The sequence below is a fragment of the Equus caballus genome, chromosome 7, assembly GCF_041296265.1.
Source record: "Equus caballus isolate H_3958 breed thoroughbred chromosome 7, TB-T2T, whole genome shotgun sequence".
NCBI lineage: Eukaryota > Metazoa > Chordata > Mammalia > Perissodactyla > Equidae > Equus > Equus caballus.
In genome coordinates this window covers 87075981-87100067 of record NC_091690.1, presented here as the reverse complement: position 1 = coordinate 87100067, position 24087 = coordinate 87075981, and the positions used below count along the sequence as shown (strand labels likewise).

At 36.1% G+C, this 24087-nt stretch overlaps 1 protein-coding gene across 50 annotated transcripts in view; it reads left to right on the top strand.

The window, feature by feature from the left end:
- Positions 1-24087, top strand: part of SOX6 (SRY-box transcription factor 6) — a 570771-nt gene that overhangs the window by 426421 nt on the left and 120263 nt on the right. For 30 of the 50 annotated variants that reach the window (XM_070274840.1, XM_070274842.1, XM_070274833.1 and 27 more), the window contains one exon: positions 14949-15069. In XM_070274840.1, coding sequence (XP_070130941.1) covers positions 14949-15069 — 121 coding nt within the window. Of the gene's footprint in view, positions 1-14945; positions 15070-24087 lie in introns of all 50 variants that reach the window. The other 20 variants (XM_070274841.1, XM_070274819.1, XM_070274837.1 and 17 more) reach the window with 1 other exon arrangement.

Here is a 24087-nt window from a genome sequence, read left to right as displayed (position 1 = left end):
CCTTGTCTAGTTTCTGCGTTTTAAGAGCTTGTTCTGTGTAGCAGAAATAATACAATAAATGGGTTTAACCACATTTGTCTCAGCTAGACAGTCTGCTTTGTCAGAGATTGCTGGTACAACATAAACAAATTATGTGTTTGTAGTGCTTTTGAATGAAAGCCTATCTAACAGAGCTAAGATTGTGTTTCAGCAGCTGTAGATTTAATCTCCTACCTGTCAGTTAAAACAGGCATTTCCTGAGCCAGATAAGGACTGGTTGTAGAGGAGGGAAGTAGTCACAGCTGGACAAAGACCTATTGTTATTGGCTGATAATTTCTATGTAGATTTAGCTCCTTATTCTACCACGGAAACTACAATCATAGCACAGTTTTAAAGGAGCAAACCTAACCTTTTTTACTGTTCAATTAAGAAGAGTTAAAGAGAATCAAAGCTGAGCTTTGTGTCATTCGTATTTGGGAATTGTCATGTGGAACTAAAAAGAAATGTCTATAGCTTTGATCATCATGATTCTAGATCATTGTGTATGTGATGATAGGGTCATGAAAAATGCCTGTTCACAAATTTGTAACTACATTTTTAGGAATTCAAGTTGTAATTCAAATTAACTAAAGTCAAAAATTAAATATATGGGTAGATACTTTAACATGTGACTCACCTATCATGCGACAAAGCTTTTTCTTTTTCTTTTTTGTAAGGGGGCGAAAGCGGGGGTTCTGTTTCTCTCTGTTTCACTTTCTTGCCTGTAAAAGTTTATAACGTTGAGTTGAACTGTCTCGAAATTGATTGAGTTGGTTTGGAGAAAATATCTACCACTTTATTTGGTTAAATTGTTGTAATATTGTTCTGAGTCCCGTGTCTCCCAAATCATTTGGCTAGTGGTAGGGCACACTGATACACTGGTCCTTGTGTTTATACTGACTTGGTCAGCAACCTAAATCCACAACTTTTCAATTTTCAGTTTAAATTTCAATTTAAAGTAGTTCATGACTTCTGGAGTTTAAAAATGAAGATATGTATCTTAATTTAATTAAAATTTTCATAGTCAGATTTTGAATTAAACTTTTTATAGTAATTTCCATTTTGCAAGGAGATTTTTACATATATCATTTGATCTTTACAAAATATCTGGAAGGTAACTATAACACTGTGGTTCAGAGTTTCACTTGCTGAGGCCTAAAGGACAGAGTGGGCAGTTATCAGGTCAAAACTGTGGATATAAAAAGATAGCACTAATTTTTTTAAAAGCCCATAATATCCTTCTTGCTTGCTTCCTCCCTCCTTCTCTTTCTTCTTTACTTTCTTTACCTTTCTTCTTGTATTTTTCTTTTTTCTCAAATGTCTCTTTTCTCTTTTCTTTTCTTAACATCTTGTGATTAGGATGAAGGTTAATACTACCTTTGTTTTTTCATGGTACAAATGATTGGCTAAGATTTTATATTGTACCTACCTTTAAATCTAAGACTTAGCAATACTCCTGTATCTTTATTTGCCTGCCATTAAGAACTGTCATCAAGGATTATGTAATGCTGTGCTTTAGAGAGAGTAAAGTAAAAAATTAATACATTAAAATAGAGGATAAAGGAATATTAGAATTTCTTAGTAGGATTTCTTACTTTAAGTGTGCATGGAACATTAAAATTCCATTTTGAGTTCTGGTTATTTTTTTCTATTGACCTGAGTGGACAAGCATATCTTTCCATTTCTTTTTGGGCTTGAATTTCTATTCTTTTTCAGTTATGATTGTCTGAGTTATTCCTAATTAGTCTTAAATATTGCTATTGGCCTATTGTTCTTTATCACAGCAAAGAGTATCATGAAAGGTGAATTCCTGTAGCATTTGACTCTGTATTGTAAATTCAAGTTTCTTTTGGCAAATATGACATTAGTCTCAATGACCAAAAAAAAGGGGGGGGGGGTAGTAAGAGAAGTTTAATTTAATCGGCGTTTGAGCCAGTGTAGATACAGTCATGCAGTGTGTGATGACATTTTGGTCAACGATGGACTGCATAAACCATGGTGGTCGCATAAGATTAGAACCATGTAACCTAGGTGTGTAGTAGGCTATACTATCGAGGCTTGTGTAAGTACACTGTGATGTCCAGACAACGACGAAATCGCCTAATGACACACTTCTTAGAACATGTCCCCGTGGTTAAGAAATGCATGACTGTACTAAATTTTCTGCTCTTCTGATTTTTACTAACCGTTGATTTTTTTCAGTAGGAAAGTTGGCAGGTAGCTTGAATTGTTTTAAATATTCCTATTCTTCCCACACAGAGACTGAATTAAAGATTTACATTTTCAGTTTCTCCGCTACCTGAAGTTGTATTAAAAGACATAATATTTGGGGAAAAAAGAATTACAGTAGTACAGCAGTAGCCACTTAGATTTTAATTTCTTGTACTTTCTCCTCCGTGGGCATAAAAGAGTACAAGTGCTTGAAAGTGATGCACTTCTTGTCTCATATGGAATCACTGGACAGGTCATGTTTTAGTCAGTCACTTAATCAATCAGTCAGATAATTACTTTTTGCCTTTCATGTTTGGAGGCACTGTCCTAGTAGAATCTATCTGCATGAATGTTTTCCTTATACTTGGGCAGAGAGGATATATAAGATAGAAAAAGCCCACCATTATCCCCACTTTTAGATTATTGAGGTAATTTCTAAACTGGTCTCTCTGCTTTCATGCTTGCCCTAATGCACTCAGTTTTCCTCTTGGCAACCAGAATGATCTTTATAAACCTAAATCAGATCTCTTGCCATTTGTTTCTCTTAAACCCCTCCAGTGACTTTCTGTCACATTCTAAATAAAATCCAAAATCCTTACTGTGCTTGATAAAGCCCTAAATGATCTGTTCTGTACCCATCTTTCCAATTTTTACCTGCTATTCTGTCTGCTCATTCTGCTCTGGCCTTGCTAGCCCACTCAACCAAGTTATTGCTGCCTCAGGTCCTTTGCACTTACATACCCTCTGCCTGAGTTGCTTTTCTCTCAGATAGTCCCATGCAGCATTTCCTTAGGTCACTCATCCCTATGCTTTATTGTCTCCTCAGAGAAGCCTTCCTTGACCATCCCTATGCAAATAGTCCTCTCTACTTCCTACCCACTACCTGCCACTTTCCACCCTCTACACTTCACATTTTATCTCATTATCTTGCTTTATTTTTTATAGCATCTATTTTCAACTGTCGTTTATTATATTTATATACACTTGCTCATGTGTGTGTGTGTATATATACACACACTCACACACATCCATACGTGTATACATTCATTTGTATATTGTCTGTCTTCCCTAGGAGATGCAGGGAATTTTGTCTACTTTTATGTCCCCAGTGCCTAGAATAGTGTCAAATATTGAAATGGAAGCCATTAAATAATTCAACACAGTATGTTCAATGTAAATTTAGACAGAGGGAAAGAAATTTATACTCACAGAATTTTCATAGAGGAATTGAATTTGAGCTGAATCTTGAAGGGTAGGTCAGATTTAGGAAGGTGAAAGAAGAGAGGAAAGATCATTCTATGTGGTAAGTGAGAAAAGCTGCATGAACAAAGACATAAGCTACTGAAAGCAAGAGGAGAAAGATGGTCAAGGGCAGTGGGACAGGAGGCTTGAGGGATGTGTTAAGAATATCTTGTGGAGTGGTTTAAATGCCAGCCTACGCTAGGAAGTTTGGACCTTACCTTCTTTAATAGGGACGTTTCTTTATTGTCTCTAAGTTATTTAATATGAACATAGTACTAAATAAAAAAAAATAAGGAAAGAAAATTGCTCTTTTTAAATTAATATGTTAGCTTATCTTTATAATAATCTTTAGCATTGACCTACTTGTGTGTTTAGTTAGGGTAGCAGGTATAGGAGTCTGTGTATGTATGTAAGTATGTAAGTATGTGTGCTGACGGTAGGGCAGGAGTTGAAGGTGACATTCCAAAATGACATTAAAGTTGCATGTTATTAGCTTTTTACTCTAAAAAGACTAGAGTGTGATAGAGTGAAAACCTGAAGGTATTTGACTTGTTACTGTGGTCACTATGCTCTTACTCTGTATCTGTTTCTTACAAAGATCACCTTACTTTACGTCTCTGCCCCAACGCCCCCCAAATCACAAATACAGGCACCGTCTCTCAGTGGTACTTCCAGGGAGAGCCAACTTGCCATGGCTGAGCCCCAGCTGTCAATGGCTTAGACATTTTGTTTATGTTCTCTTCAGAGTTCCCACAGTATGCTTCTCAGTCCTTCTAGCTTAAGATGAAACTGCTTCTGCTCTCCATGATAGCAGATAAATGTTTTTCTGTCATTCATTCTATATTGCATAACTAGCCCACTGTGATGGACAAACATTTTATTATTACTATTTGGGAAAACTGTATTCCTGGCTCTTCTGGGGAGAACAGTTTATCATTTCTGTCAGTAAGGATTATAATTGATGATGATGAAATTATTAAAGAAGCTTAGAATCATCTCTAAATTATACTATAGAAGAATTTCAACAGATGTACTAGGAGAGCTCAGTCATTAAAAAATATCTCCAAGTAAATGAATAAAGTCAATTTTTGTATTTTCATACCAACTAGTGGACTTCAAAGTCAGACCATGGCATGCCAAAAGAAAAGGTTGCTATGATGAAGTATTTTGGAGCAGATGTATATTTCTGTTGCCTCGATTTGAGGATTGTAAATGATGAAAGGACTTAAAATTGATTCAGAAGATTAAAAAAATCATCAGAATTGTTGTAGCTTAGTTTTTAAAATAACATAGAATGAACGTTCCTTAATGCATTTATGTAACAAGGATTTGTTGAGTCCCTACTCTGTGCAAGAGAGACTTTTACTAAGCCCTGGGGAGATGCAAAGTCCCTGCCTTTAAGTTGCTTGAGCATAATTTTAACAAGACCTGTAGTCTAAGATGTAAACCTCCTTTTCTGAAGGAGGAATTTAATAATTGAACTCTGGTCATTGCTAACAGAATAAGCTTGTGTAAAATACTTCAGGGGTAAAGACCAGATTGCCTTCATTACAGGTCAAAAGTTTATGAAAGGTTTATATCTGAATTTGGTTGGTACAAAGAAAGGAATGCCACATTCTTCACAACTGTTACCATATTTATATGGCATTTATAAAAAATTTGAAAAAAATTAATTTCCATCTTGGCAAAACACTTTGATCATTGTGTATTTAATGGGTTTCCATTTGAGAGCAACAATCATTAGTCTCTAATATGTTTCATACTTCTGTGGAAATAAGACAGGGTGAAATAAGAAACATTCATCTTCACTAGTCTTTGGAAATATCTAAAGTAATTGACTAGCTCAGTCTTCTGTGATGGCCTGGTGACCACTAACTGTGACTATTTGCATAATAGTCATCTCTTCACTTCTGTAGTGATAACTGTTTGTATCTGATTAAAATTAAGACTGTTTTAGTTCTCTTGACTTTTCCAGAAGTTGCAAAAATTGAGATTTGCTGTTCTGCTTTAACCAAACAAATGCACACATGGGGATAACAATATGCTGAGTTTATGCAGATTTTACAGCACGAATCTGAATAAAATACCCACTAATAGATCCTTAAGGAGTAATAAACACACATGAATTTTCCTTAGTTGCACTTTAAAGTGATTTTAACATACTACTAGACCTTAACAATAATATTTAATTGACAAGATTATGCATTTGTATGGATTGAAAAGGTGGTAGATATCTAATTCCAAATGAATCATAAATTTTACTTTTGCATAACATGTTTTATTAATTTCTTTATGGCCAGGATATTCTACTTGCCTCCTGGTGAGAGTTTCTTAAAACATAGTAAGATAATTTAAACACATTTAATTAACATTTATCATCCATTTTATAAAGTAATCTGACTTTTGTCCTCATAAATACTCTTGAAATTTTTCTGGGTTATGGGGTATAGGAAGACTAAGGAAAGATACCTAATAGGATTTTTGTTGTAGTTTAGTTTTCTTTTTAAGCAAATCTTTCCTTTCTTTGTTGACCCTATTCCAAAGTAAGCTGGCAAACTGGATGACTTATGCTACTAGGTAAGTGAAAACAAATCTAACGCCACTACCCAATAAAATAAGGCTATAGCCTTTTCTAAGGCATCTTTAGATTCCTAGTACCTAGCATGTTACCAGGCAGATAGTGCTAGGTGCTCAATAAATGGCTATTGAATAGCTGAATGAAGACAGGCACTACTGACTCCCCATAAGTAGTAACATGTTTCTTGGGAGCCTAAGAAGTCATTTTATATGTGTGGAGCTCTTTATTTCAAGGAGTAAGGGGACAAATAAGTAAGAGATACTAGGGATTACAATCACGTTAGTGCTAAGTCCATATTCTTTTCTTTGAAAATTCAATATTTGAACAGAACATGTACAAATGAATGAGAGATAAAGTAATGACGTTTGATTAACTAGTGATCCTGGTGGATTAATGAGATATTTGCCCATTTTAGAAAATGCAAATACAGCAAGTGTATACAGTGCTGAGATTTATAAAAAGAGGTGTTAACACAAAGGACAGGATTGCCTCTTTCAGGGCTATTAACATTTCCCTCTGAATATATACCTAAAAAAGACTTTAAAAACATGTGCTATTGACCTGATGGGTGAAGTCTTTGTGCTCTTACTCTCAATGACCATTTCTCTCCTGTGTAACCAAGGAAGAGAACTGGAAAGTGCTAGACTGTGAAGTGGTTTTGAAATAGCTATCTTAAAGACCAGCCCAACAAAGAGAATTGCTTTGTTTGCATGTCTTACTCTTGGTAGTGATGGTGGGGGCATAGTGAAGTGAGGGACAAGATGTATCCTTTCCATTTCTTTTGGGGATACTTTAGATATTTTGTTAAATATACTTAATAGTGTAAACTAGTAAAGATAAGTAAACTACTGGAGTTATTTTTTTCTTTAAATCAACTTTTTATTGAAGTATAATATACACACAGAAAATACATATCACGAGCATAAAGTTAGTACTTTATTTATATTCAAACTAAAACATATGACTTTGAAAGACTAAAGCCTGAGTTTTTAAAAGAATGCCTTTAAACTATAATATCTTAGGCTTATTCTACCTTTTCAGGGGTTTTCTTGGCCCTTTAGTGAGAATTCTGAAAGCAGTGGTGGCAGTAGTCTAGGAGGAAATTGCATTATATTAAAGATGAATGTTAACAGTGGTAACAAAGTGTTTTGTATTATCCTGGTGGGATGTGAGAGAGAGAGAGAGAAAATATCCTGCCGTGAACAACCAACCAACCAAACAAAAGCAAACAAAGCAGGCTCTTCTTCTGGATGCAGTTATGTTGTTTGTTCAATGCATATCCATCGGTGGGAAACATCTGGGAAGATGAGGCTCTGTGTTCTCAAATACTCTAGAAAATTTGTGTCCCAGAATTGCTCTTGATAAAATTTGTTTGATTATTCTCCTGCTAGAGGTAGCCAGATTCTTTACAAGCAAGGATTTACTATCCTCCATGAGCTATAGCAGCCAAGTATTTGCTAAATAAGACAAATGAAAAGCAAACAAGATACTATCAAGATGTATCTAAAAGTAATTCTTAAGTTCTCTTCTGGAATGAGAACAGCTACAGCTCTATATCTTTTGCACTTGCATTAACAATACTACACAATAGAAATTGGTGCTCAGAAAATCAGTTCTGAGGTCCTAGATGGTTCTTACATTGATAGCTGACACAAAATGCCTACTATGTTTTTAGCCCTGTGGTAAAAGCAGGGGGGTGTATAGAAATATAAATGGCACAGGCCATCCAGCACATTCAGTTTACTTGGTGAGAGATGATTAGTGAACTGAAACAATTAGTGAATCTCAGGTAGGCCATGTATGTGTCTCCTTTGTGTACATCACCTATGGTCAATCAAGAGAAGTTCAATATGTTGACCATTGCATTATGCTTTATAAGGCAGGGCAAAGCAGAGTCTTAACATTTTAGACAGATGTTTAACAAAGAAAAGGTTTGAAACTTGGGGCTGGCCCCATGGGTGTAGTGGTTAAGTTCATGCACTCTGCTTTGGCAGCCCGGGCTTTGGGGGTTTGTATCCTGGGTGCAGACCTACACACTGCTCATCAAGCCATGCTGTGGCAGTGTCCCACATACGAAATAGAGGAAGACTGGCATAGGTGTTAGCACAGTGACAATCTTCCTCAAGCAAAAAGAGGAAGATTGGCAACAGATATTATCTCAGGCCCAATCTTCCTCACCAAAACAAAACAAAGCAAAACAGGTTTGAAACAAAAAGCGTTTGTATTAAGGCACTAATTTATCCTATCCAATGAGAATCTTTCTCTCCTAACTCTCTAGAATTAACTGAGATCTTTATACGGTTTGGCATGTACTTTTTGGCGGTAAGAAGACACCTCCCTGACCTTGAAGGCTTTTTATGTAAGGTTTCTGGAGCCTTTATTTCTTTCACTCTAGACACTGCGGCTTTCACAGTGGTAACACTGTGCAAATGACTCAGCTATTCTTTGCAACAAAGGGTATGGCCTTTAAGGAAATCCCCCTCCCCACCTTTCTGCCTGTCTGTATGCGCTGCCTCTCCCTCTCTGATCCTTTTTCTTACTCACTGTATTTGCTCTCTCTGTCTTTCCCTCTCTCTGTCATGATTTACAAACATTGGAAACATTCTCTGGGACAGATTAAAAGAGCTTTCTCCAATTAAACCACATGAGGAATGATTTTCTAGAAATAAAGCATAAAAAAGATCTTCACTTGCTCACTGTCTTTAATTCAGTGATAGACATTAATATGCTCATGATTTTCAATACAAATACTTATTTCCCATCTCTAAAAAAAGTTAAATAATCTTCATGGCAGAGAAAATGAGCCCCCTTGAGTGTCACTCTGTTTGCATATTAGCACGCAGCCAGGTCTCTGCCAAGTCGCTCTCTGACTGACTGCTGCAGATGCTCTTTCTCAAGTATTCTGAGTCATATCTTTAGTGCAAGTCTTCAGGGACAAACAATAGCACCTGTTCCTCACAAGATATCAGGCCAGTTAGCCCATTCATGTATCTTTAATGAAGCTCTGGGGCAGATGGCAAAAAATGGCATCATCAACAACTTAGCACAGAGAAAACAAAGGGGATAAGTGTTGATGAAACAATGCCATTTCACGAATGGAGGAGATGGAACCTAAGTGTCTCAAGCGCATCTGGGGCTGTCCTGATTGTCTGAAAGATGTGAGGAGCCCCTGAGCAATTAACATTTCTGGGCACGTAGCCTGTTTGATCACAAATGTGTTCCCAACCTCACCAAAAGGGAAACGCTTTGGTCAGGGTTTGCAGAAGTTTAGAATTAATGGACAGTTGTGCTTTGGGGCATGCAGTTTGTTTCTTTCATGAGGCATTGACGATGGGGTTCCTGGTTCCTCGTTAGTCATCCAACTTACATAGCAGCCAGTTAGTGCTGGCTTCCAAAGCAGTGAAAAAAAATGCAGTTTTACACTCAGGGAGATGTTTTTGGCCACATCAAGTTTGACTCTTCATATTAACAAAATCAGTTTTACCTCTTTACCTATGGGATAATTAAAGAATCCCTGAATTCGTGCTAAGGGAAAGCTACACTTTCAAGAAAGAAAGATACTATTTGAAATTTTGATAACTTCTTAGAAAAGACATGTGGAGACTGGTCATTCTTTGATGGAGTGAGGGGAATTCTATTACTTTTTATTCTTTAGTAAAATATTTTTGGAGGTTGCTGTTTCTGATGTCTTTCCTGGGAGGAAATGGGAACATCACCAAATGGGAAAATAGGATGATGGGAAGGAAGAGGAAAGGCAGGCTTACATTCTTCAGAGCAGGGTGGGGCTTTTCTATATCTTCAAAATTCTTTATCTGCTCTGAGCACTGAGCAGGGAACTTAATTCACAGCTTCCATAGGAGGAAAATATTTTGGATGCTTATATGATTCTTGTGTGGCCACCAAGCCCTCTTTTCTTATCTCTCCCCAATACCTTGCCCTTGCTTTCCATTTCTGTCCCACATTCAACCAATAACCTTCTAGTAAGTACAATAAATGGAAAGCTATGAAAGGGAGAAATTGTTGCTTTAATTCATGCTTTCCACTTATATTGTTTGCACTGGGTCGTACTGGTGAGCTTTCTATGAAAGGTGGTAGTAGGAAGTATTCATAGATCTCCATTGCTCTTGCTAGTTTTTAAGACACATGATTCTTTTAAAACAGTATCACATTGGGGAAATCTGAATAGGATTGTTGGATTGTGTCATGTCAGTACCCTGGTTGTGATATTGTGCTATAGTTTTTCAAGATGTTACCATTGGGGGAAACTGGGGAAAGTGTACATGGGATCTCTCTGTATTATTTGTTACAACTGCATGTAAATTTACAATTACATTTGTAAAACTTTCAGTCAAATAATTGTTATCACAAAGAATTTTATTCCTTATCTCATGTAGGTCTATTTAGCAATAGATGACTTCATGCTTAGTATAATATGGTACTTAAAACTATTGCCTTTGAGCTGACATACCTGTAGTTGAATCCTGGCTCCACCCCATTTTAATTGACTGAGTTGCTTAACCTCTCATGGTTTTGTCTTTCTCATTAAGTGAATAAGGATAATAGCAGTAAGTACCTCATAGAGTTTTGAGTATTAAATGAGATAGAGCATATAAATCACTTTCCCAGTGCTTGACATATAGGAAACACTAGAAAATATTAGCTGCTGTGATTACTATTATTATCATCATCATCATCACTATCATTAGTTCTATAATTAGAGCTCAAAGACAAGCTTTTCATCATCTCTTAGCCTAGATTCTAATTGGCTACTGGTTATTTTGGCTTGTCTTTAATAAAGGGCACTTTGAATTTTCACATCAAAGTTTTACTTAAAGTAAGCTAAGGGCAATTTTATCATTTGCAGCTAAATGTTCGTTGCTAATTAATGTATTTAATAAATTATTGGAATTAATGATAGTAGATTTGAGATCAAATTGTTCTGGGTACAAAATAAGTGAGAAGAAGAAATAAACTGAAACTGAACAACAAAATATCCATACTCCACAGTCACCTCCATCCATACACCTCTGAAATACAAAACTATTTTCAGTCACAGACCTCCAGATTTTCTCTACTAGAAGAGTGTACACACGTGATTCACTCTTTTGTATCACTCAAGTCCATGGGATGTAATGGAAAAAATGCTGGACAGGGTGATTAGCAGTTCTGGACTCTAGATCCAGCTCTGTCATAATCAGTGTGACCTCAGGCTGGTATCTTTTACCTTCTCTAGCCACCTGATTCCCTATGTGTCAATTGTGAGATTTGATTTAGATTAGTGATTCTCAAAGAATGGTCCCTGCACCAGCAATGCCGGCTTCACCTAGGAACTTGTTAGAAAAGTACACTCTCTGGCTCCCGTCTCAGATCTGCTGATTCAGAGACTCTGAGGGTGGACTTGAGCAATCTTTGTTTTAACATGTCCTCTGGTTGATTCTGATGCACACTCAAGTTTGAGAATCACTACCCTGGATTAAATTTTAGTCTAAATTTTAGATTGTTGGACCCAACCCCCAGAGTTTTCTGATTCATAAGTCTGGGGTAGATCCTGATAATCTGCTTTTTTAAAGTTCTCAGGTACTGCTGATGCTGCTGGTCAGGTACCACTTTGAAAACTACTAGGTTAGATCATCTCTAAACTCCTTTCCAACTCTATGGTTCTGTCATTACTGTTGCTTTTACAGTGTCTTCTGTCCCTCTCCTTATTTATTTTTTACTTCAATTTATTGAAACTACCCCTGAGTTAATAGTTAGCATTGAAAGTTTCTAACATATCCTACCTTGTAGACGGTAATGGACAGAAAGGAACTTCCCTAAATTCTTATAGTTTATGTTAATGTGAAACACCTACGGCTCTTTGGGATTAAAAATGACCCCAGAAAGTTTACTTAATTATCTCATGTACATAGCTAGTTACAAAGGAAGTGTCTTCAGACACCAAGATTCAAGATTAAGTTCTGATGGCTAGCTGCCATTGATTCCCTTATGTTGTCTCACGATCTGAAGAGCTTGGGCACCAATGTAAAAATAAAATTATATTTTCATTCTAAGATGCTGTGTAACGAATAACGCTAAAGATCCCAAATTATATCTTCAAATGATCCTTGTAATCCCACCTCTTGTTTTTCATGGCTTTCTAGATACTTGGGATGGGCTAATGCTCTGTGAGACATGATGTCTCTAAGAACATGACAAGCCTCTGTCTGCCAAACTGAATTATCTAGTTGGCTTGTGTTTTCCTTTTTGAAGTAGAGTTACGGGTAAGATTCACTGTTTCTTGTTTTATCAGTAATTTGATAATTTTCTGGTACTGAGTATGCAAACTATAAAGAAAAGAGCAAGGCTTTGACATCTACTGAGTACTTATTGTATGCCAGTCATGTGCCACAGCATTACTTTCCTTGTCTATTTGATCCTCACAATAACCGTGTCACGTAGTATCATTAGCTTTGGTTTTTACATTGAGGAAATAGAAAGGTTAAGTAACTGTTCAAGATCACGCAGCCAATGAAATGGCAGTGTACAGATTTAAGCTCAGATTTGTTCAATAACAAAGCCTTTGTAGGCATAGAAGCTTCTGAATAAATATGTGTTGAATGAAGGAACAAAGGAATGGCTATATCACGTTATCTTCCCAAAGCTTACTTTTAAAGAGTCATAGAATTATAAAGTTGAAAAGTCCCCATAGGTCATTGTCTAATCAGGATTTTTTTACGCGCATCCTGTAAAGTCTCTCTCACATATGAGTATGCAGCCTTTACTTGATGACCTCTAGGGAAATGGCATGCGCAATCTCTTTAATCAGAGGGATGATTGAATAAAGGGTTTTTTAGAAAGTAGTTCTTTGCATTAAACCTCCTTAAAGTCTCTTTCTTTTGAGCCTAGTTATGTCCTTTGTAACTGCTTAGATTTAATCTGCTTCTTCTTCCATACATCCTTCCCTCAAAAATTTGAAGATAACTTTTTATCTTCTCTCTTCCAAGCTAAATAGCCCCACTATTTCAGCTACTTCTCAAGATCCATAACATGTAATACTAACTTAATCAATGTTTGTGAGGTGAAAGAAGAAAAGAATAAACAAGTATGATACTTAGACTTCTTATTTTCTTGTTCCCTTCTTTAGAGTGTGAAGCATCTGTACTAAGGTCTAGGTACATGCTAGAACCATATTTCTAGAAATAAATGAAATAATTTCCTTTGATATACTCTTGGACTAAACAATAGTCACCCACAAAAAATATTGTGTTTTATCTTCTGACAGAGAACAGTGTCTTCATCTTTGACATCTCAGGTTTGCATCAGGTCACCACAAGTTGGAGCTGAACAGCAAACCTAGTGCTTTTCTTTAGGCTTAAAGACAAGACCTGGGCACTAGGGGATCAGCTCCAATTTAAGCAGGCTAAGTTTGTGCTCTAATGTACAAGACTTGGGCTTACCTCAGCTAAAATGGAAGAAATAGCTGCCCAAAGCTAGTTTCTTTCACGCCTCACTGGCAAGGTAGTAATTGCACAAAGACCTTTTTATTATAAGTTGATTTTCCTGAGAAATGAATTCAGAAAAATACTGTAAAGTGTTTATTTTTTGCTTGCCCTTTATTAACCCACATCTTAGGGCTTTCCCTAGAGGAAAACTGCTGGTAAATGAACCCTCTTAGACCCACACAGAAGCATTTTTGCACTATGTCCCTGGCTGTGGAGGGAACAGGGACAGGACAAGGCAAGTTGGTGCTATTTAAACAGGGTCATCAGCCAGTATATGGAATTTTGCCTAAAGAGGAGATTTAGGAATCTAAATGGGGGAAGGGTTTGAGCTTGGTAGAATTACTGGTAAAGGTTTGTATCTTAAACGGGATATAATGCAGCCCTTTTATACTAGTAAAGAGGCCGAAGACCCAGTTTGAACTTAAAGATCATTTCTGTTAGTACATCCTAGTTTTGATCTTTAAATAACAAAAGTCCTGTAGTTCAACCTATAAAATCATGCGCTAAAAGCCAGGACAAAACTTTCCTGTGACACTGTCCTGGAATCAGGGCAGCATGCATAGAGTAAAGAAAGGAGCTAGGAAATTAAAATGTGATTTTCACAGGCATGATTCTGTCATAGCTCTCATTTTCTTTATATGGAATACAAATACTGATATAGAGTGGAGATTTTCTGCTTTGCATTTTTGTGCTCTTTGATACATTTATTGAGGTCAAATGAAATTTGATATAGTAGGATTTATTATGAAATGCTCTCTGAATACAACTCCATAATTACTGAGCTACATGGTAGTGCATAAAGCTGTAAAACTGCTTAGCAGACAAGCAATTTATATGTTACATCGAGGTGTGTATGGAAAAGAATATTAGTTTAATTGGGAGCCAAGATGTAGCAGCCTTAAATCTGAGGAGCTCTGCGGTTAACATAATGCAGTGAGGCTCTGAAATGAGAGACCTAAGCTGGGGAGACGTGGCTTTTGGCATATTTAACAGTTAGACATTATTTCCTGATCAAGGATACTAAATACTATTTTCAAAATAAAGCACAGAATGCAAAACAGGTGAAAGGGCAAAACCTTTCAACATGGTACAGTATGGGAAGCAAACTTATTTTTTCTAGTTCTTTGTTTGAAAAAAAAGAAAAGGAAAAATGTCAAGATAAAAGGCAAACATTACCCACACTTTAGAGGAAGTAGAGATGAGGCAAATTCACACTGAGGTTGCATCCTTGGTGTGCTAATGGAATCTAAGAAATGGGATTCGGTAGAATTTGCTTGAATTTTCTCAGGGAGCAGATTTGGAATGAGGTTAGAAGTAGGTGGCTTTTTGTGTACCAGCACACCACCGGGAGTGAAAAACATACTTCTTGGCATACATTTGCTCTCTGTCTGATCATAGGCTCTCTTCTGTTTAGCAGGTTCAGGGTCACATGCCTCCGCTCATGATCCCAATTTTTCCACATGACCAGCGGACCCTGGCAGCAGCTGCTGCTGCCCAACAGGGATTCCTCTTCCCCCCTGGAATAACATACAAACCAGGTAAGTAGAGAGGGATTGAACATTTTTCTGGAAATGCTAGGATGCACATGTTTTTGCTTAGTAGTCACAACAAACACAGGAGCCTATAAAGGAACTATGAATAAAAAGATCTTAAAAGCTTATTTTAAAGTAAAATTAGAATTGAGAAGTTAATTGGGAAAGCGGCATGTTAATAAACTGATTGCTAAAAACTTTTACTTTCTTTTCTTCCACTTGAGTTTGTTCTGAATTCACAGATAAAGTGCTGCTTTCCCTGGGGAACAACAAATTTCTGTCAGCTCTCTCACATACCTTTACTGTGAGTAATTGTCTCTGGTTAAAGACACTTTCCTCCTCCTGAGAGCTTTATGCTCAGGGAGAGTGGTCACATATGGAATAAAATTCTCTTATTGTTGGTGGTCTGATTTCTCTTGGAAGAAAAGTTAAAACTGGACTGATTTAATTAGCTTACCACTAATAGGTAAAATTCTTTTTGATTTTACTCTCAATAATGAAGCATTCAGTAGTATTTTCCCATTCATCTTGGAACCTCAAAAAACAGGTCACATAACCTTGCAGTGAAATATGTTTTGAGATGATTTGGAAAATGTTATGATTTTTCTTTATTCCTCTGAGTTTGCTGGACTCCTGGGGAATTCAATTAGGGGCATAATGGTTTGAAGCTTCTTTCAGAGCCTCCTTGTAAACAGGACTTTAAATGTTTAAAGAGATGTTGCCAAAGGAATCCAGTGTAAGAAGATAGTCAAGTAAATAAAAGTCAACCTTAATTTCATTTGTGCATTCTTTGTAAGTGACCTCAGCTCAGAAGTAGTGACCTTGTTATAATCATTAATAATTTCTGTGTCAAGTTCTTTTTAACGTATTAACCTGATTATATTAACCACCAAATCTGAGTGCAGCAGTTTCTTTGTATGTGGGGTTTGTAAAGTGAACAAAGACATTTTAATATGCGTAAAGCTACAATAAAATATAAATCACTTTACTAAGATCCTCAATAAGGAAACTAACTAAATAGCATAAAAACAAACTCACTGAGTTTTGACATCTATTTTCATTACTTGCTGCCATCGACTCTTTTGCATTTGGCGGAGATCACCCTTCCTTGTGAGGAAAGGAAGGATGTCAAAACTCAAATGATTCAAGGAATAGGGATGTTACAGGATTGGCTATCTTAAGGACTGACTTGGAAATTCCTCAGATACAAAAAATTAGTCAAACCTAGTACTACCAGAGGATCTTGGATACCTGAAAGAAAATTATGTTATTCAAATTGTTAAAAATTGATTTTTTTAGAGAAGAGTTTTTAGAGCAAGTTATATTCCCTAGGAAATTGGAATCTGTATTACAGACAGGGATATATTTTGTCAGAGAATGTATTTCTGTCGGTGCAATGGTTCAGTCCTCTGATCTCTGTAAATAGTCCTGAGCTATTCCTTCCTCCTGACTTCCTTTGGAACATTGATGTAAACTAAATTTACTGGTTTATCCTGAATCTGAGTTGTCGCCCCTGTATCAGTCTTAGAAACCTTTTAAATGAACTATATGTGCAAACTCTTTTTAATTTCAGTGTTTTTAAATTTAAAATTCTCCACATTTTAAAATCAGGTATGATCTTTTTTTCTATTAGACATAAACATCAACATAGTTAACATGTTACTTACCTAATTTTGTTAAAACAATAATGCTGTTTTTTGAGGGGGAAGATATTGTTATAGATTCAATGAATTTGGACGATTTTTTAAAAAGCCTTCTCATACAGCATCAATGAGATTGTAATATGTAACTAAGAAGAATATAGAGATTGGGACAGTATTGTGCAGGAACGAGTTACCTCCATTGAGCAGCATGTGTGCAGCGAGAGCAGTGTCCCGGGGTAGCAAAGTTCCATTTGATTATGTTGGCCAATGTCTGTTGTTTAAGGCAGGAAAATAGATTTGAAAACATGTAGATGATTTTTAATCACAAGCGAAGCTGGTAGAAAAGGTATTTTCTGATGACCCCTAAGTTATGTCAGAGAATTTAATTAACCAGAACTCTAGATTCTTTAAATACTTTGGCTAATCTAGGTTTTATTGTGTATAAAAATTATCTTTAAAAAAGATTAAAAGTATATGCTATTAGTAGAAAAATTACATACTCAGGAGAGTTAATATATGCAGTGTTTTTATCATTCGCATGAACCAAGGGAGGAGAGTACTATTGGACTAGAGTCTGGACAAGGAAAACTTTTTTGCTTCAAACTGAGCTATAATAACTTCACTTGAAACACTGGGAGACAGTGACTAAAGTTTTAGAAGAGAGTAGCCTTGTCTCATGTAAAAGCCTTGAAGTGGTGGCATAACTTTATATTTTGGCCCCCTATGAGAGGATGAGCAAGTGCTACCTTGGTCTTTATAAATTACAAAATAAATGGCTCCCTTTTTACTCCTTTTCCACCTTCCACATTAACCTGAAACAGCTCCATGCTCTTTGTTCCTCCAGCTGATTGAATAATTGTCTGGATTTCCAAAGAGCAAGGACCGCCTTGGGGTGATGTTCACTGTTAAAGTTGACTCTTTCAGAATCCATATTAGGACAATCTAAAAAAATATATTTAGGGCCATGGACCTTTTCCCTTTCAGATGATTTGACGCATTGCTCTGGGCATTTCAAAGTCCCAGTGTGCAGTGAGGACACCAAGCAAGCTTTCCCACCTTGGGGGGTTGCTGAGGAGACGTGTTGCCTGCGACGCTTTTGCAGTTTTAAGGGAACATCTATCAGATTGATTTCTGTAGAAAGAGCTTTATTAGGTCTTAACCCCTAATTAAAAAAATTCCTTTTTTACTGGTTCTATAATTAGAGACATCTTTTTAGAAAGGAACTCATCAGGGCCCAGAGTATAAACCACAGAATTTTGGTTGCTTTGCTCTTTCACCTCATGATGCTGAGAGATGCAGCAATCCAGGGTAAGATAAACACATTTGAGCACCTATATTTGAGCAAATTGAAAGATTAAACCTCTTTCATAGATGCCAATGTCTATATCAGATCAAGACTGAATTGCCTATAAAATAAAAACAATGGGTAGCCTCCTTTATGCCCCAGGGATGATGCAGCTGACCCGTGGACTTTGCGTAGTTGGGATTTTTAGAATGATTACTGCTGGAGCAGCACCCTTGAAGTTTCCTAGGAGGTCTCCGGAATAGGCTCTCTGCCGGTTCCTGGCTCCTCCACTCACGTATTAGTTATAATATGATAATAGCTAAAGTTTACTGAATACTTTGTGCCAAACACTGCGCTAAGTATTTAACATGGAATATTTTATTTAATTCTTACTCGATCATGTCATTTAACCTTGCTGAGCCTCACATTTTTGTCATCTAAAAAAGTATGTCATGATTGGTCCACTGCTCAGTGTGAGTGTGAAGACTAAATTTGTTAAAATGTATGAAAGTTCTTTGAAAATTCTAAAGCGCTAGGTTTAGGGATAAAGTATGACCATGAAGCTGAGTAAATTTAACTACATTAAACTACATCTTTATCCATTAGAAATGTGGCCCCAAATCTAAGCATTTGACTGAGATGTACTACCTTCAGCCTGATGACCAAAAGCAATTTTACAAGTATACCTAATGCTTCTTTAAATTGTGATAAAATATACATGGCATAATATTTATCATTTTAACCATTTGTAAATGTACAACTCAGTGGCATTAATACATTTACAATGTTGTGTAACCATCACCACTATCTATACCCAAAACTTTTAATCATCCCAACAGAAACTCTGTGGGGATTCAACAGTCACTCTCCCTCACTCCCTACCCCTAATCCCCAGTGACCTCTGTTCTGCCATCTGTCTCTATGATTTTGCCTATTCTGGGTATTTCAAACAAATAGAATCATATAATATTTGTCTTTCTGTGTCTGGCTTATTTCGCTAAGCATAATGTTTTCAAGGTGCATCCATATTGTAGCATATATCAAAAGTTCATTCCTTTTTATGGCTGAATGATATCCCATTGTATATATATGTTTATGTCTGTATATGTGTCTGTGTGTATATATTTGTTAGTTTGTTTATTCAGTCATCTGTTGATGGACACTTGGGTTGTTTCCACTTTTTGGCTATTGTGAATAATGCTGCTCTGAACATCAATATGCAAATATCTGTTTGAGTCCCTGCTTTCAGTTCTTTTGGATATATATGTAGGAGTGGAATTGTTGGGTCATATGGTAATTCTGTATTTAACTTTTTGAGAAACTCCCAAACTGTTTCCACAGATGCTGCACCATTTTATATTCCGTTAGCAATGAAGAGAGTTCCAATTTCTCCACATCCTTACCAACACTTGTTATATACTAATTTTTAAAAAAAATTATAGCCATCCTCATAGAGGTGAAGTGGTATCTCACTGTGGTTTTGATTTTCATTTCCCTAATGCTTAATGATTTTGAGCATCTTTTCATATGCTTGTTGGAAATTTTGTATATCTTCCTCGGAGAGATGTCTAAATACTTTGCCCATTTTTGAATTGGGTTGTTTGTTTTTTTGCTGTTGAATTTCAGGAGTTCTTTATATATTCTAGGTATTAATCCCTTATCAGATATATAATTTGCAAATATTTTCTCCCATTCTGTAAGTTGTCTTTTCACTTACTTGATAGTATTCTTAGATGTACCAAAGTTTTTAATTTTGATGAAGTCCAACTTATCTATTTTTTCTTTTGTTGCCTATGTTTTTGGTGTCATATCTGTGAAATTGTTGCCAAATCCAAAGATTTACTCCTGTGTTTTCTTCTAAGAGTTTTACAATCTTAGTACTTAAGTCTTTGATTCATTTAAGTTAATTTTTGTATATGGTGCAAAGTAAGAATCCAACTCCATTCTTTTCCATATGGATATCCAGTTTTCTCAGCACCATTTGTTGAAAAGAGATTCTTTCCCCATTGTAAGGTCTCAGCACCCTTGTCAATTATATGATTACATAATCAATAACATATATGATACATCTGTGTAGGTGTTTATTTGTAGGCTGTCTGTTTTGTTTCATTGGTCTATGTATCTGTTCTTATGCCAGTACCACACTGTTTTAATTACAGTAGCTTTGTAGTAAATTTTGAAGTCAGGAAGAATGAGTTTTCCAGCTTTATTCTTTTTCAAGAGTAATTTGGCTGTCAGGGCCCTTTGGAATTCCATGTAAATTTGAGGATTGGCTTTTCCATTTCTGTGAGAAAGATTGTTGGAATTTTAATAGAGATTTCACTGAATGTGTAGATTGCTTTGGGTGGTATTGACATCTTAGCAATGTTGTCTTCCTGTCCATGAATATGGATGCTTTTCCATTTATTTAGGCCTTTTAAAATTTCTTTCAGCAATGTTTTACAGTTTTCAGTGTACAAGTCTTTTGCCTTCTTGGATAGATTTATTCCTAAGTATTTAATTATTGTAGATGCTATTACAAATAGAACTGTTTTCTTAATTTCCTTTTGGATTGTTCATTGCTGGTATATAAAAACAACTGATTTTTTTGTGTTAATCTTATACCCTGCAACTTTGCTGAATTTGTGTATTATCTCTAATCACTTTCTTATAGATTCTTTGGGATTTTCTTTATATATGGGATCATGTCATGTGCAAATAAAGATAGTTCTACCTCTTCCTTACCAATTTGGATGGCTTTTTTCCCTTTTCCTTTTTTTTTTTTTTTTTTGCCTAATACTGCTGGCTAGAGCTTCCAGTACAATGTTCTAAAGCAGCAGTGAAAGCAGGCATCATTGTCTTGTTACTGATCTTAGAGGAAAAGCTTTCAGTCTTTTACCGTTGAGGATGGTATTAGCTGTGGGTTTTTGATAAATATTCTTTATCATGTTTGGAAAATTTCTCTCTAATGCAAATTTTCTGAGAGTTTTTATCATGAAAGGGTGTTGGATTTTGTCAGATGGCTTTTCTGTGTCAATTGAGATAATCCATATTTTTCCCCTTTTTTTCTATTAATGTGATGTAGTACATTGATATTTTCTTTTAATGTTGAACCACCCTTGCATTCTTGGGATAAATTCTGCTTTGTCATGGTGAATAATCCTTTTAATATGCTATTGGATTCAATATGCTAATGTTTCGTTGAGGTTTTTTGCATCTATATTCATAAAGGATATTGATATGTAATTTTCTTTTCCTGTGATGTCTTTATCTGGCTTTAATATCAAGGTAATGTTGGCCTCATTACCTCATTGTTGAGAAGTGTTTCCCTCTTGTTCAATTCTTTTGAAGATTTTGAGAAGGATTAGTGTTAATTTTTCTTAAATACTCAGTAGAATTTACTAGTGACGCCATCTGGTCCAGGACTTTTCTTTGTTAGGAGGTTTTGATTACTGGTTCAACCTCTTTACTTGTTATAGGTCTGTTGATATTTTCTACTTCTTCTTGAGTCAGTTTAGGTAATTTGTATGTTTCAAAGAATTTGTTTGTTTCTTCTAGACCACCTAATTTGTTAGTGTACAATCGTTACCTAATGCTTCTTTTTAATTCCTTTGTTTCAGTTAGCATTTATTGACCACCATTTATTTTCCAAGATATGTATGTGTATGTATACATATGTGTATGTATATATGTACATACATATATTCTTATTTAATTTTCATAACAACTCAGACATATAAGTGGCATTATCTTTATTTTGTTAAAAGAAAAAAAGAAACTAAAAGTCAAAGAAGTTGATTAACTTTTCTAAGCTTTCAAATGTAGAAATTAATAGAGAATTCAGACTGAAGTTCTCTGATTTGATGTTTTACACTTTTGCAGACCTGGTCTAAGTTTGTATGACATTAAGAAAAGTCTAGCTTTTTTTTTGCTGTGAAAAAAATGTGATTTATATGTTTGGAGTTATCAAAATGACATCTTGTAAAGCTAGCCATTTCCACCTCTTCCAGAATATTGAAACAGAGGTGTGTAGTCACTATTGCTAGAATACTTGATTAATTAAATCTATCTGCTTGAAATCAAAGTATTTCTGAGGTTCTTCAGATTGGTACTCTTATTTTTAAATAACAGTATTGAGGTCCAAGAAAGAAATATGTTCACCCATGTAAACTAACCTGGAGATCCAGATTATTTTAATTGTGCCCTCCTTCATATATGAAGGCTCTATCATTGATGAGCTGTCAGTAAAGTATGAGCTTTGAGTTGTTCTGTTAAGTTGATTTCCTGTAATGAGGATGGATTTATATCGTTCATCTACACTCATTTCTTTAATTGCTGTTGTGATAATTCCATGGATTTTCATGTGATTGGCCAAGGGCCTGGATGCATCTATGAAATAAGTGAAGAAATTAAGATTGGTTCTTGATTCTTAGCTTCTTTAAAGGTATGAAAAACAGGAGCTGGCCCCGTGGTGTAGCCGTTAGGTGTGCACGTTCTGCTTCGGCGGCCCAGGGCTGGCTGGTTCGGATCCCGGGTCTGGACATGGCACCGCTTGGCAAGCCATGCTATGTGGTAGGCGTCCCACATATAAAGTAGAGGAAGAGGAAGATGGGCACAGATGTTATCTCAGGGCCAGTCTTCCTTGGCAAAAAGAGGAGGATTGGCAGCAGATGTTAGCTCAGGGCTAATCTTCCTCAAAAAAGAAAAGTATGAAAAACAATGCAGATCCTCTTAGAAAAAGTGCTGCAATCAAGACTCGTCTCATCATTGATCTACTCTTTGATGAATAGAGAAGGAGAAATTTAGCAAGAGAAATAAAAGCATAGTGATCTCAGCAATATACTATAATCTTTTTGTGCACTTTTTCTCAGAACAAATTGAAGGTTTTATTTTTAGAATTCTACATGTGTCACCCATTAACTGCTAACTTTTGCTACAGTGTGGTATCTCATAAAGGTAAATTCAGGTTGATTATGGCAGTCCGTTAGAATATAGAGAAGTTGTAATATTTTGCTATTTTAATTCCTATATCCAAGCAAAATACACAGTGGCATCTCTGAGTCTATATTGGTGATTGTGACTGAAATATTTCCATATTGTAGCAAGAATAACAGTAGCTCATAAAAGTGGGGTCTATCTATAAGTTGTTTGGCAATTTAAGTAATTTACCATTATCCTATGATTCCACCACACAAAAATCTGTGAGATAGTTCGGAATGTGTAGTGTATTTTTCTTCTGTTTTGGAGGGTGGAAAATGAGGCATGAATTAGAGTCTCACATTGACCTGGTTACTGAAGAATCTTAGGGTTCTGTCTCCTAGTTTAATGTGTTTTTCTTCTCTACTCCTCTCAAGCTTTCTAAATGATTTCTTCAATAGGTTAATATCTGACGTTAATGTCTCAGAGGACTACAACCATCCCAGTTCCTTGTCTTTCTGAAGAATCAAAGTAAATGGATAGAATTTTGCCCACGAGATTTTTGACTGTAATAAAAAGTGAAATTTACGGGGCTAGCCTGGCAGCATAGCAGTGGCCCAGGGCTTCACTGGTTTGGATTCTGGGTGTGAACCTGCATGCCGCTTATCAAGCCATGCTGAGGTGGCATCCCACATAGAAGAACTAGAAGGACCTGCAACTAGAATATGCAACTATGTATTGGGGCTTTGGGGAGAAAAAAAAGAGAGGAAGGTTGGCAACAGATGTTAGCTCAGGGCCCATCTTCCTCCAAAAAAAAAAAAAAGAAGAAGAAGAAGAAGAAGAGATCCTGCCTCAATCTTGGAATCTTGGACACGGTATATTTACAAAAAGGGAATTTACATCTGAATTACGCAAACTAGCAGTGTTCTTGCAGGAGGTAGCCTGAGTCTAATGGGTCCTACTTTCTCAGTACAAGCTCCCCTTTTTCCTGTGTTTATCTTAATAAGTTTTGGCTTCACTTCAGTTTCTCTGAAAATTAAAAAATGTGCTTTCTCTCATTCAGGGACTCTTGCTGTAGAGCTGCTTTGATTCCAAAGAAACGTGTGTATCGTGACAAGTGAAACTAATATCAGGCAACTTTTCCATGGGTTTAAACCCTGTTTCGTATTTTTTCTGTAATCTTCAAATGAAAATTGTCAG